Source organism: Lycorma delicatula, chromosome 1, assembly GCF_047948215.1.
Source record: "Lycorma delicatula isolate Av1 chromosome 1, ASM4794821v1, whole genome shotgun sequence".
In the NCBI taxonomy this organism is placed as follows: Eukaryota; Metazoa; Arthropoda; class Insecta; order Hemiptera; family Fulgoridae; genus Lycorma; species Lycorma delicatula.
This window is the reverse complement of record NC_134455.1, coordinates 272851661-272866388: the sequence shown is the minus strand read 5'-3', so window position 1 is coordinate 272866388 and position 14728 is coordinate 272851661. Positions and strand designations below refer to the sequence as shown.

Sequence of the window (14728 nt, the reverse complement as noted above, 5' to 3'; positions counted from 1 at the left end):
TAATTTATTATTAGCTTGAGACTCATGATCTGGTCTGGACAGCTCCTCCTGGGTCTGAAACCTCCCTGGTATTCTCCTAGTTCTTTCTTGAGTTGAGGACCAATCCTTTTGAGGATGATTTTTGAAAGAATTTTGTATGTTGTGTCTAGGAGTGAGATTTCTTTGTAATTGTTAGGGTCTGTTTTGCCTCCTTTTTTTTGTATAGCAAATGGATGGGGTTGTTGTCCAGTGTTCTGGTAGTTCTTCTTTGATCCAGATGTTGACAAGCTGTTGATGAAGGGCAATTTTTGCTGATCTTTCTGCATGTTTCCAGATCTCTAAAAAAGCTTGATCTCCTACTGCTTTGTAATTCTTCATCATACTCAGTGCTTGGTAGACTTCTTTTATTGTGGGAGATTTGATGTTTTCTGGTGGTGTTGTTATTATTGGAGTGTTGGTGTTGAAGTTTAGGAATTTTGTTGATTCTTTGCAATTTAGGAGTTTATTGAAATATTTAGCTGTTTTCTGTTTGTCTGTATTGTTATGGCCCAGTTTACTGTTTTTATTCTTTATCAGTAGGGTTGGGGATTTGTATTTTTGGAGCTGATTTTTGAAGGTTTTGTAGTAGTCTCTCGACTGTGCTTTATTGAAATCTTTTATTGACTTCAGTGTGTCTTTATGGCGTTGACTTTTTATTCTCCTTAGGGTTTGGGTGGTTTCTTTTCTTTGTTTTACTAGATTTTGGAATGATGTTTCTGATTTCTGGGATTGGTGAAATAGCCATGCTTCATATCTTTTTTCCAGTTTTTTATCACATTCGCTGTTCCACCATTGATGTTTTTTACAAGATTTTATTGGAGCTAATTCTTCTGTGATTTGTTTAAGGTTGTTGACTAGATGTTCGAGTTTATCCATGATTGTAATTTTTTCATTTACTTTTTGATAATTTTCATTCTTGATTTTCATTTCTTGATTTTTTGGGTAGATTCCATTATTCTTTTAGTTTTAGGGGCTTGGTTTTGTTGCTTTTGTTGGCAGTAAATTTAATTTTAATTTTCACTACATAGAGATTTCAGCCTTTGTCTATTCCTCGGAGGACTTTTACATTTTAGATCTCCTTGTGTTGGTGTTTGTCCATGAAGACATGGTTTAGTTGCCATTCTCCTTTAGTGTAGTTGGGGTGTTTCTTAGTTTTGAGTTTTAGAGGGTTCCTCTTGAAATATGTGGATTTTGACATTAGGTTGTGGTTTCTGCAGAGATCGATGAGTCTCTGTCCATTTTTGTTTGTTTTCTTTTGGGCGCGCCATTTTCCTATGATATCCCAGTGTCTTCTTTCTCTGCCTAGTTGAGCATTGAAGTCTATGATTAATTATTAAACATGGTTTTTGGAGATGTTATTTATAGTCAGGTTGAGTAGATCCCAGAACTTTTCTCTTTCTTTATGGTCTTTTGGTGAATTATTTTTATTATTAATGGGTGCATGGGTGTTTAATATAGTATAGATTTTATTAGATTCTTTCAGGGTGAGTGTTGAGATTCCTGGGGATTGTGACTTAATTCCTGTATAGAGTTCATTTTTTTGAGGCTGACTAAAAAACCTGTTCCAAACTGTGGGCATTTTTCATCACTTTCTACCCAGGTATACCTTTATAGAGCCTATATCCTTAAGATTCCATGGCATCCTGGTTGGTGTTTCTTATTTCCTGCAGACCTATGATGAGAATTTTGTGTTGGCCCATTAGGCCAGTTATTATTTTTAGTTTACCAGTCTGCATGAGGGAGTTTACATTGTGTGTGAAAATGTCAGTGATTTGCTTTGGTTTGATTTTGGACTTTGTATTTTTCTTGTTTGTGTGTGTAGTGTTGGGGCATTCCAATGCTTCCAATTGCATGTTATCTTCCAAGTGGCAGCCCACCATATCTGAATGCTGCCCTCTCTGCAGTCTGATGTTGCTTGGTTCAGCTAGTGGAGTATTTCTTAAAAGACCTTTCATGGTTGACTGTCAAGGGATCACCTATGGTGGGACTAGGTCCCAAGTTACAACTCTAGATGTGATCTAGTGATTGATAGTGAGCTGTAATTTGATGGTAAATGAAGTTCTAATGTTTGTCAAGATTCAGTTCAATGGACAAATTTCTGCTATTTGTTCAGCTATATTTGATATATCCAGGCACATCTCATGGAGGCTCAATCTGACTTTTGTTAAAGTTATTATTTTGGAGAAAAGTTACAAAGTCTGATCCTAAACATTATGCCCTGTTATGCTTATAATAGAAACAATATAATTAACTCCTTTTTAATTATTAAATTGAATTATTTAAGATTTTTGCCAAATCTGATTATATGTATTTTAATTTGTTACAAATGTTTACTTGTCCATCTAACAATAAATTTTTTTATTACAAGAATGTTAATAGCTGAACCTTATAGTATTTTTGAAACTCATTTCAAATATATAAGTGGTTTCTTTCTATCAGGCATAGTGTTTTTTTTTTGTATTACCATTTTTTGTTTTAAGAAAAAATCATTGTGATGGAAGTATAACAATATTACACATGCAATTTCTATATGCCTAAAATTTGCTTCTTTTAGATTTTCTGTTGTAGTTTGCTGTAGGTACATCAGTCTTGAGATTCCAGCATTCTTGTGTTCTATTTTTCCTGGCAGTGTTTTTCCAAGGTGGATATTTCCTGTTGAAAGTGTTCTCCATGTTCGTCACTTACAGCTCAAAGATTGGTAGGGAAAAAATCCAGATGAGAATGTAAGAAGAGGATCTGTAGTGACATCAAATTACTTTATAGTTTTTAAGAAGCTCAGATATAAGTTCTTTGCAGTTTCTGTCTTATTCCTTTACAAGGAAGTTATTTACAATCTTTTTAAAAAATTTCTATGCAGCAACCTCAGTCATTCAAATAGCATTCATTATTTTTATTTTCTGCAGTCTAACAAATACACCTTGCTTTTTCTTAGAATCACTTATGTTAGGGAACTTGTTTTTTAGAAAGTGAAATCCAGTCCCATCATGATCCATTTCTTTAATAACAATTTTCATTAAACCTAACTTAATGTGTAGTGGTGGAAGGTAAACTTCTTCAGGTTTTACTAGTGATAGACTCACAATGTTCTTCTTTCCAACTATCAGTGTTTATTTTTTTTGACCTTCTCTCTTTTAACATTATAATTCTTTCTATATGTTGTCCTACTCAGACAAAAAGCAACAAAATTTAGTATATCTATATTGTAAACCAAGTAACAGTGCTATCACTTTTAGGTCTCTACAAATATACCAAAAGTGTTTCTCATACTGAATCATTTCCAACACAAGGGATTGATGGGATATTATTTTCAACATGAAGAAGGACTGCTTTCAAATTATGCTTTGAGAAATCTATAAAAGTATGCCAATTATCAGGATAGTGCATGTGTCCGAAAGCTTCTAGTAAAGATTCCACATCATTAAAAACTAAATCCTCACGCTAGAAGAAGAAATGTTCAAATTCACACTACTTTTAATATTGCGTTGTAAAAGATTTCAGTTGTGATGCTAGAATTTCTGATTGATTCTTGGGTAAATTTAGATCATGAATGAGATCATTTAATTCTGATTGATTAATTAAAAGTGATTTTTTATTTATATCTTCTAAAGTATCTGGGTCTCTCCTTTGTTCATCATCTGATAAATCTCCACAACCTTCATCATCAACAGCTTCATCTTCATCTAAATATTATGTTTTTGGTGGTATTAGAATTTGAAGCTGTGGATTGTGAGGCACTGGTCTTATAGCAGAGGGAATATCATGGTGTTTATGTCTAGTCTTAGCTGTTATTTTTGTTATACAAAAATAGCAGTCTGTGAAATGATCCTAGAGTTCTTTCCAAACCACTGGAATTGCAATGACAATATTCAAGTCAATCAACCAGTCAACAGTGTACTCATAAATTTCAGCAAATACAAGAAGCCCAGGAACCTGTTCTAACCACCCACTTTACACCCAAAATACAATTAATATGATTTTTTATCAGTGGCTTTAATGCTACCTCACTACAAATGTAGCAGAAACTGTCTGGATGATTAAGTAACTGCATGGCATTTTTATTAAAAAGTTCATAAGGTTATGCACATCTTAATGTAGTTTATACACTGATTTTACAGGGAAAAATAAAATCACTAGTTGGTAGGAAAAGCAGCTGCACTACTAAATTTTATACACATGAGAGCTTGCACTTGACTGATGCAGTATTACCACCCCAGCACTGAGTCACCAAAACAAAATTTATATATGCTGTGCAGTATGTGATTAATACCATGTGCCTAGTGGGTGTTATAATTAGATTTAGAAAAAATATGACATGAACCCTATGTATATTCATTTGCCATTGTTTTAATTACTGTGTAAATAATAATACTTATTTTTAATGGCTATCTATCAACTGAAATTAATTATAGTTTATTTAGCAGCTTAACTGCTTCATCAAATAAAATAAATAAATAATATATTGTACTTGCATTTTTCATGCACATGTGCTAGCTGGAAAATAAAAAGGGCATTTACAAAAACTCTGATTCCAATAGGGAAATTTTGAGTTCATATTTGGAATTAGCATCTAAAAATACATAAGATTCATCAAATATTGATCATGTAACAAAATCATTGTTGACCATGTTTTCTGTGTATTAATTTTAAATGTTACAGATATTAGTTGATGTACCTTGTACTAATGACAGACTCTCGGTTAATAAGAATGACAACAATATATTTAAAAAAACTAGATTGAAGGAACGTTTCCGGTTGCCTGAATTACAAGCAGATTTACTGAGGTAAGTTTTAATTATATTAAATTATATTTTAATTGTCAGTCTTATGTGTGTAGTACTACAATAGATTAGTTTCTCTTTATTTTGTTTAACTATCTATAAAAATGTAATTACATAGAAAATAATTTACAACTTTACGATTTAGTGATTTATCTAAACAATATTTGATAAAATTAATAATTAATTTTAATTAATAATTGAAAACATTACAGGACAACATATGAATCCCATACATGATGCACTTCATCAATAAAATAATCCAAATAAATATGATTTCTAATATTATGATTGTTGTAAGTCATAAGGTTTGCAATAATTGAAGACTGAAAATGGAAAATAATGAAAGTGCCAAAAAACTTGAAATTGATTGTATTTCATTATATAGATGTATGTGCCTTGCTGTTTGACTTGATAAACGTTATAAGTGCCAAAAGAAAATATTTTAGTTATAATTTTGATTATAAGATTTTGCTATTAAATACCAGTTGTTTGATATGGTAATCAATGAATGTCTCACTACCATACCCTCTGCCATAACTGCAGTTGTCTTTAGTGTGTCAGTATGTAACAAACAGGATGGAAGTTCCACATCTCTTTTGTCTGTATTATGTATTTATCTGTTGTTTTTTTGTTGTTATTTTATTAAATTACAAAAGAGAACTAATTTATTATGCATTGCACAGTGATCGAAGATTTTTTATATATAGTTTAATAACCATTATTCTGTTCACAAGTCTGCTTAATGTTTGCCACTGTTTAATGTTTGTAGATCAAGTAAGAGAAACTTTTCAAAGAAACCCAGATAAATCAGTCAAATACCGTGGAAATACCACAGTCAACAATTGTGAAGGTTCTACACAAGCACCTAAAACTTCATGCATACAAAATTCAGTCAGTGCATGTAACAGAAGATAACAATAAACTATGCTGTTACAGTTTTGTTGTGGACATTCTTAATAAAGTGAAAAATAATACATTTATTTGATAATGCATTTTTAGAAAAAGTAATTTTCTCTGATGAAGTTACCTTCCTGGTCACGTTAACCATCCTAATTGTTGTATTTAAGGTAGTAAGAACCCTCATGCTGTTTAACAAACACGTTGTGTTTGTTAAACAGCATGAAAATGTTTGTTGTTGACTGCTTATGAAGTTGAAGCATTCTGCTTTACTGAGCCAATGACTACTAGCACTAATTATCGATACATGTTACAAGAGTATGAAGTACCACAAATTGAACATTGGAAACCCAATATTTACTTCCACAAATGGTGTACCACAACACTGAGGTTTACATGTCAGGGACTACTTACATGAAAAATTTCCTCAACATTGGATTGGCTGTGATGGACCAATTCCTAGGCCACCTTGATCCCCTGACATTATGCCACTCAATTTCTTTCTTTTGGGGTTCGTCAAAGACAGGGTTTACACAATAAAGGTTGTTAACATAATAACTAAAAAGAAGAATTGAAGATGTAATTAATAGAATAACTACAGATATTCTTCTAAATGTATGGTGTGAAATTTAATATTGTATAGACATTTTACGTGCCACAAAAAAGTACTATGTGGAACTTGTTTGAAGTTAATAGGTGTTGTAAACAAAACTGTTTGAAATGTGTTCAACAATAAACAACAATGTGTTCATCTGTGTTCAACAATAAAACATTTATGTAAGTACATTGATTTGTTACTATTTTGTTAACACCTGAAATGCGCTGAATAATTTATGATTTATAATACTGTGTATTATACTATTAAGTGTAATATATTATTTACCTAATATGATAAAAATGCGTCCTTGATAGTAAACGTCAAAATTTATGAAATTACTGTAAAACATGTATTTATTGTCTTACGCATTTCTGCCTTTATTTTATTATTTGTAATGCTGAAAAAATTTTAAGATTTCATCGAGTCACTTTATTTGTCCAGTTGGATAATTCTGCTATTGAAAACCATTTTTTAATATGAAATTTTTTAATGTATTTATTTTTACATGATTTGAGATTGTGCAAAGTATTATATATAAATCTCTGTTCAAAAACAGATTATTATATTTTTTTTACGTATTTTTTTTATGTTGTGATCATGTTATTTTTTAATCGACTAAAAAATCATTGTATAGTTAAGAAATTATTTATTTTACTTCATATTTTTATTTTTTTGTTATTGAAAATTAAATTGTAGTTGAGATATTAAGTTTTTGCCTGTTTTTCAAAAGTGATTTTCACTTTTGCAAAATTAATAATGTTATTATTGAAATTTAAGATTTAGTGACTTGTCACCCATTTTTGTAAACTCGGAAAGTAGGTGGTAAAATTACTGAGATAAAACAATTGTGTAGATTGAAAAGATTCCTCCTCTCATTACAAATACACAATGTACATGTGACTAGAAATTCAGGTTTGCTATGGTCATTCTACAGTTCATTGTTTTCAATGCAAAATGCATGGGTGTTTGATGTAAAAAAATAATTTGCAAAAATGTGTACCTAACATTTGGTATTTCTACATCACCTTATCATTTGGGTATTATTGAATATATTTGTTCCCAATATGCAAAAGGTATGACACTAATTCATAACCTAGGATGAAACATCTCTTCTTAATCTATGCTTATTATCAATACTATAGGAGTACTTTAGCTTTTTTTTTACAGATTATATTAGCTTATTAACACAGTCTAATACTTTAACATTGACTGAAATACCAACAATGTTTTTGAGACAAACGAAATATCATGTATGTTAAGATATTTAACAAATTTTAATAATTCACTAAAATGCATACCACATTGTGCAACTCATTCAGATTGGTAGTAATGATACTGAAAATTTGTGAAAATCCATTTTAATGATATCTGTTTAATTAAATGTATACAAATTGAATGCTATTTCTTTATGATGCAACTTTTTTAGCCTATACTTTTTTCAGCAACCTTTTAAAAATACTTGAATCGATTTACTTCAATGTATAAACTCAGTGCTCAAACTAAATAATATGAATTAAACTAATACACATGGGAAAAAGTCCTTGTTGAGGATATCAGACCTATAAAAAGTGCTTTTTTATTCTAAGAATACACTAGCAATGTAGTTTGGGATACCAATGATCTGTCTAGGATCTTGTAGATTGTTCCTATCTGATGGCTGAACAATAGGCCTAATAGTTGGAGTGACAGGAAAAGGTAGGTCTCATAATCTCAACTTAAATAAAAATATTATTTTTCAGATTTCATTAAAATTTTTGTTTCATTCAAAATTTCTGTTGCATGGTATTAAAAAGTAGATTTACTTAATTTAATAATCTACTCAGGTTAGCACAAGAGACTACTTGTTGGAGTTCTGCATCACCAAGATGTTATTCATTGATTTGATTGGATTAAGTTCAAAATTAGTTTTATTTCTGATAAATATATAAAATATCCCAAACCTGTTTTGTAATATTGAAGTTTATAATATTTCCACACGGTATGTGTGTATTTCCTACTAATGGATCACTGGTTGATCATTATGGTAATACATTACTGTTACTGTTATCATTATAACACAGAGCATTCATATAATCACATAAAACCCTTCAGTTATAACTTATGAATAAAAAATATTATCTTTGTAGTGTTTAATAAGTACTAGTTGTATAACTCTTGAATACACAAATTCACTAGCAGGCGCAGATTGTGGTCATGGCTGTTTCTGGTTTTATCTGTCACCATCAAGTTATTATCTTTAGAAAATTTAAAAAAGATTATTATAAAGCCTCTCTTTTAAGCTATGGCCAGCAATTAAATCATTCAACATGGGACATCCCTCATTTCAGTCATTAGGTTATTGTGTAATGTCATCAAATAGTGATTATTTGTATTGAGTATCTTGTAATCAGAGCATTTCCTTAAGCTGATTTAATTTTTATAGACTGCTCTGAGGAGTATAGATTAAAGATAAGTTTATGTTCCCAATCCACTAAATCTGGTGAGCTATATGGGTGCAGTAATAAAAGCAGTTGCAGTTATAGGTAGTGACTTGACATGTATGATGTGGGATGAAATTATAAACAGAAATTTGTCATTTCGCTGAAGGAGCATACACTTAAAACTTATAAATATCTCAACAAAAAAAATTTGAAAGAGTACTTTATTTAAAGTAAATTTTTCAATTCTATATGTTTTCTACGTGTTGTATTATTAAATGCCAGTTTCAAAGCTAATTTATAAAAATGTTAGTCTTGATTAATTAATAATTTTCCTATGGAAAATGAAATATATATGCTACATCTGTTCTGATTATTTGTTGACTAATTCATTCATTTCATGTAATTTTTATTTCTTGCTGTTAATTTATATATATTTTTGTCTTTTTCTCAACAGTAATGCATTAAAGCTCATAACAGTTGGAGGAACAGTTGTGTACTCAACATGCTCTCTCTCTCCTATTCAAAATGATGGTGTTGTACAAATGGCTCTCCGACGAATTTGGGAAGAATCTAACCATAGATTTGTTATTAAGTAAGTTTTTGATTGTTGGAAATAAATTCCCTTAACACTTTAACTCCTAAATAAGTGATTAGCAGCAATGTATGCAGAATATTTGTAACTAACATCATGATTCATTTTATAATTTTTTGTTATCCAGCCTTCTTAATGTTAATAGATTTACTTTTTCCATCATTGAAAGATAATATATTCCTTCTGAACAGTATCAAGTATCCTTTAGTTTATATACATAATATTGCATATATTATGTATTTAATACATTTTATATACAAGACTAAATAATCTTACTCTCAATATTTATTGCCTGACCTTATTTGTATTATGATTAAGTTATATTACTAATATGTTAAATTACTAATAATATTTAATGTAGTTCAGCGTTTATTATTCATGTTAATACCAATATAGAGATAAGAGGAATATGGAATATTAAGAAACATTTGTTTACAATGAATTTTTGAATTCATTGTAAATTCATTGTGTTTACCTACACAAACTTAAATTTATAATTGCCTTTTTTTCTAATTTCTAAATCTTCGTCTTTTTGTGTAAGTTTTATTCTCTTAATTGATAAAAGAATGAAATTTTTACATTAATACTAATAACTTAGTTACCACCCAGTAATTGAACAAGATTCAGTTATTAGGTATGTTTTTCTGGCCTTAGATCATCATCAGGCTTGATAATAGCCTGATGAATATTAAAAATGTAAAATATTTGAATAATAATATTTTTATTATACTAGCCAGTCAGGGCTCACATCACTTGCCCATCCTGACTAGCCAGGGAGCTCTGCCTCCTGGTCCACACTGTGTTCTTTATCCTTATACGTGTGAGATTAATACAAATAAGTAACAATTAAAGTCTGTTCAATTTATAAAAGCTATCAGTTATATCTATAAAATTTATTATAGCTTCTTCAGAGCAACAGTTTGATCAGCACAGGACTTGGAATTTTGAGTGATCTGAAAAGTATCCAGTTACAGAATAGCTGGTCCCCATTTTAAAAATTAGTCTGTTTCTTAAAACTAGTTGTTATAGTTAGTTACCTGTGTTTCATATGGATAAAAAAGTACTTTGTACAGTTGTTAGCGTATACCTGACATACATCATGAAGACCATACTTCGTTTGTCATTTTATTTTTTTTTTTGTTTTTTTTTTTTAATTTTATGTTTTTAACTTTTTTTATATATATTTTTTTTTGGAACAGTTTGTAAAAATGAATGGACTTACATACAATATTTAATCTTTTCTCTCTGGGTGTATATACATAAATTATTTCCACAGGAGATTTTGGAGCAAGCCACATATATGTTTCCATGCAAGAAACATTGAATCTCCAAATGGAGACCAGCCATTTGAAGTATCTGCCCTTGACTTAATTATTGTTATTGAAAATGCAACTTTTAAGTGGAAACTGAGGGTGCTTGAAAGTGAAGAGCAAGTCTAAAAGAATGATATGAATTGTGGGGGTAAAAACTTCCTCTCCTTTATCTCACTCAATTAAAATGGTAGCCTGTTGGTATTTTGGTTTAATGACTTGACCAACAGCCTAGTGCCATTACATAGCCTCAGTATCTCACAGTTTCTAAGCAGTATTACTGGGACCCCCTCTTTAAGATCAACTTTGTGGGGTGGAACTCCAAGTAGTTACAAGGTGTTGAGAAACTCAACTGGGTAATGCATTGCTTGCTCCTCTTTGAGAACAGAATAAATTGACAGATCTAGAGTAGAGATTCAAGTTTGGTCTAGGGATGAAATTAAGAATTTTTAAGTTGAGTTTGTTGACTATCATTTTTTAAAGCAAGAATAGCTCTGTTGTTCAGTCAATCTACATTTTACTAGTTCTCAGCCAAATCGAGAAACACATTCTATATTAGCTCATCAGTAGAGACGATCAGTTTTCCAAATTTATGTGGAAAGACAATTCTCTGCTCGTTGTTTGTACTAATGGTTCCTTCACCGATCTTTAACAAATCAGAAAAAACTGACTACCATTGAGGTCATTATGGAGGTGAGATGAACTCTCATGTTCTGTGTGAATCAAAAATGCTTAATGTGACTCCATAAGACAGACTTGCACTGATCAGTGAGACTTATACTGATTTCATCTTCTAGTTTACCTCCTCTGAATGACTGGCAAGATTTTCTGAATATTACTAGCCAGGAAAACAAGTAACCTCCCCACAAAGTCATTGCTATTTATAATATCGTAAAGAATAAGATTAAGGCATTTTTACATGAAATCACACATTCATCCCAGTCAGAGATTTTGTTAATATTAAACTGCTTATTGTTTATATGGTCAAATTGAGAGGAGCTTTAAAGCTGTATTGTAGTTTAAAGCTGTACTGTTCTTCCACATAGAAGAATGGACGCAATGCCTGAAGATGACCACAAGAATGATGTTACTTTCTTTTCTCAGATAAGCCAGTAAAAGGTTGATGAGGAAAGTATTTCCTGTTCCACCTAAGAAAAGAATTGCTCCTTTCCCCCCAATTAATTCCTTGCATGACAGTGTCAAAGAAAAATTTTTGTTCAAGTAAAAGTGATAAGATTTCATTAAAATTGGTTTTGAAGGTCATAAATTTTGTATGACATCTCCTTGAGACTTTCATAGTTTACTCAAGCAGCAACTTGTGGAGGCCATAGGCAAGATGAACTCAAGTTCCTTCCTCACATTGATTTCATCAACTTTTAAATGTCTACCAATGCCTCGATGTATGTAAGGTCATTGAAAATAAGGTCTGGTATATCTAGTTGATGACAGTGTAAAATGTTTTCAGCTGTCATCATTGAAAGTCTCCCACAATGCTAAAGGATTGAAAACCCATATGTGTTGACAGCAAACAGATTATTGCCACTTTCAAGTAGCCCAAGAGCTTCACATATTTCTCTGTAGGTGCCATAAATGTGGTTGTTGACTCTCCTCAGTTGTTTGAAAGAAGTTGTTCCTTGCACTTTATAGAGGAGCAAATGAAGGCAATAACATTCAAAATTTGACTGTGTTGACCACTTATTATTATTTAAAAAAAGGAATTATTTTGGACTCCACATTAATAGAATTTTTCGGTACTTACTTGAGACATCATAGAAATTTTTTATTATTTGGAGGCTATAGGTCAAATATTTGTTTTGTAATACTTCGGATTTCCCTAAGGAAGTAACCTCTTTTATTTTTATTATTAATCAATGACATCCCTAGCTGCCTCAGATATTCAAGATGTTTGATGTATGGGGATGATATTAAAATTTATCACTTGATCCTTTCTAATGATGATTGCAGTCTGTTCCTGCAGGATCTTGATATGATTTTAAGGTGGAGTCATAAAAATGGTCTTAAATTTAAAGTATTAAGAAATGCAGATACATAATATTCATCAGGAAATTGAACTCTCAGATCTACAATTACTCTATAAATGATACAAATCTTGTAAGAATGTTTATGATAAAAAGACCTTGGAATATTACTGGACACTACATTGACTTATTCACAACAGATTGACTCCTTAATCAGTAGTGTCAATAAATTTCTTGACTTTGTAATTAGGAGTACAAAACTATCTACATATATTATCCCTGTAATAAAGTTATTTTAAGCTTTTTATGGAGCAGATTGGAATATGGATCTGTTATCTGGAATCTATTCCAACAGACATAGGTGTATGACATATACAACGGACATATTTTTTATAAATTTATAAACCACTTGGTGAAGCTTCCAACGCTGCTAAACAATATGTTTTTTGATATTCCAAGAACTAGTACAGTTCATCATTCTATGTCTTATCTCTTAAGGGTTTCATCTCTTGTTAATAGATTTATTTCAACTATTGATACATTTAATGATAGTTTATCTCATGTTGTAAAGTAATGTCAACAATCACACACTAGCCATAGCAAATGTATGTATTCTAGCCATAGCAGTATGTATTCTTAGTTTAATTTAGTTTTATATAGTTTAATTAGTAGTAATTAATTTAAGATGAAAAATTTATTGAATGTCAATAAGGTTATTTTATGAAGCAATCTATTAGCCTTTGTATTACGTTAAATAAAAATAAAAAGATTCGCTGGGTGGACGGTATATACACAACTCAAACCATCAGGGTAATACATTACTCTGTAATGTATTCTGTGATGTATTACACAGTCAGTGTGGTGGTTGTCATAGGATTCTGTGTCATTTCTTGGCTATTACTTTCAGTGAAATATACCCTCTGACCATTCTCAACATGGAGTGAGAGATGAGTGACTGTGAATCTCTCTGATGCTCTGAAAATCCAAAAATACACCAGGAAGCCTTGTTACTACATAATTAGTGTTCAGATTGATAGATAGTTAATTCGTCCCTCATGTTCTCTGGTGCAGCTTCCCACACTAAGTTGAATACAACTTGACTATTACCCTTGTGTACATAATTAACACCTTTGATGGAGTTGCAATACCCATGATTTACGGACCATGAACTATATGCTTAAGCATGTATTCCTGAAGAACAAAATAAGATGAAGAATTTCAGTGTTGATAACACTGTCAATCTGCTGAGAGCGGATTTTATCACAGAGTCAGATGAGTGCATGGTTGGGAGGTAAACCGTACTTTTGCCACTCCACAGTACATTCAGCACCTGAGTACCAAATATATCCCCCTTAATGATGACAGCAACAGAAATTTTTACTTTTTGGAAAAAGAATGTAAAACACTATCATGTCTATCAATTGCTTTCTAATCAGGGGGAAGTGACTATATGATCTCATGTCATATAGGGTTACACATTATCATAACTAAAAGCTCAGGGTGGCTGTAGTGTTTGACATAGATCAAACAGCCTTGTGCCCTCTCACTTAAGTACTGTAGAATTCTAACAAAGCTTGAATTATAACTTGGCTAAGATCGTATTTGAAGATCGTAACTTGAAGATAGTATTATAACTTGGTTAGTAGAGATAGCACCATCGTTAGCCTCCTCATCCCTTAAATGCACAAAGCTCTTGGCTCTAAGCATTTTCTGATTCAGCTTAATGTAAAGGAGTTGCTCACTTTTAATTTAGTTTACATGTCAACAATGAACTGGTTCAAAAGTTTCTTGTACTGAAGTAAGGTGTTTTAATTTATCTTCTCAAACCATTAAAAGGTAAAGCACTAAGGAAATCTTGTTAATATGATAATTGGAAATTGGTTTAATCATGAAAATACCAAAATGGTAACCTTCTTGGCCCTTCCAGAAGATAAGCTGTGTTGCAAAATGTCATAGTAGTGATGAGTTTCAGTGACTTTAACCAGAGTATTGTAACATTTCCTTGGGACAGTAACTCAGCTCTCGAACTCATTACCTATTATGATGATTGCCACTTCATCTGTAGTTGGAGCATTGTAGCGGCACTCTTGCTGACCAAATGGATGGTGGTCAGCCCAAATAACAACCTTCTAGTCA

At 31.3% G+C, this 14728-nt stretch overlaps 1 protein-coding gene across 12 annotated transcripts in view; it reads left to right on the top strand.

Annotated features, from left to right (window-relative positions):
* The window catches only part of l(2)10685 (5-methylcytosine rRNA methyltransferase l(2)10685), a 103608-nt gene that overhangs the window by 82425 nt on the left and 6455 nt on the right, over positions 1-14728 (top strand). For all 12 annotated transcript variants that reach the window (XM_075377890.1, XM_075377840.1, XM_075377850.1 and 9 more), the window contains 2 exons: positions 4675-4799; positions 9166-9303. In XM_075377890.1, coding sequence (XP_075234005.1) covers positions 4675-4799; positions 9166-9303 — 263 coding nt within the window. The remainder of the gene's footprint in view (positions 1-4674; positions 4800-9165; positions 9304-14728) is intronic.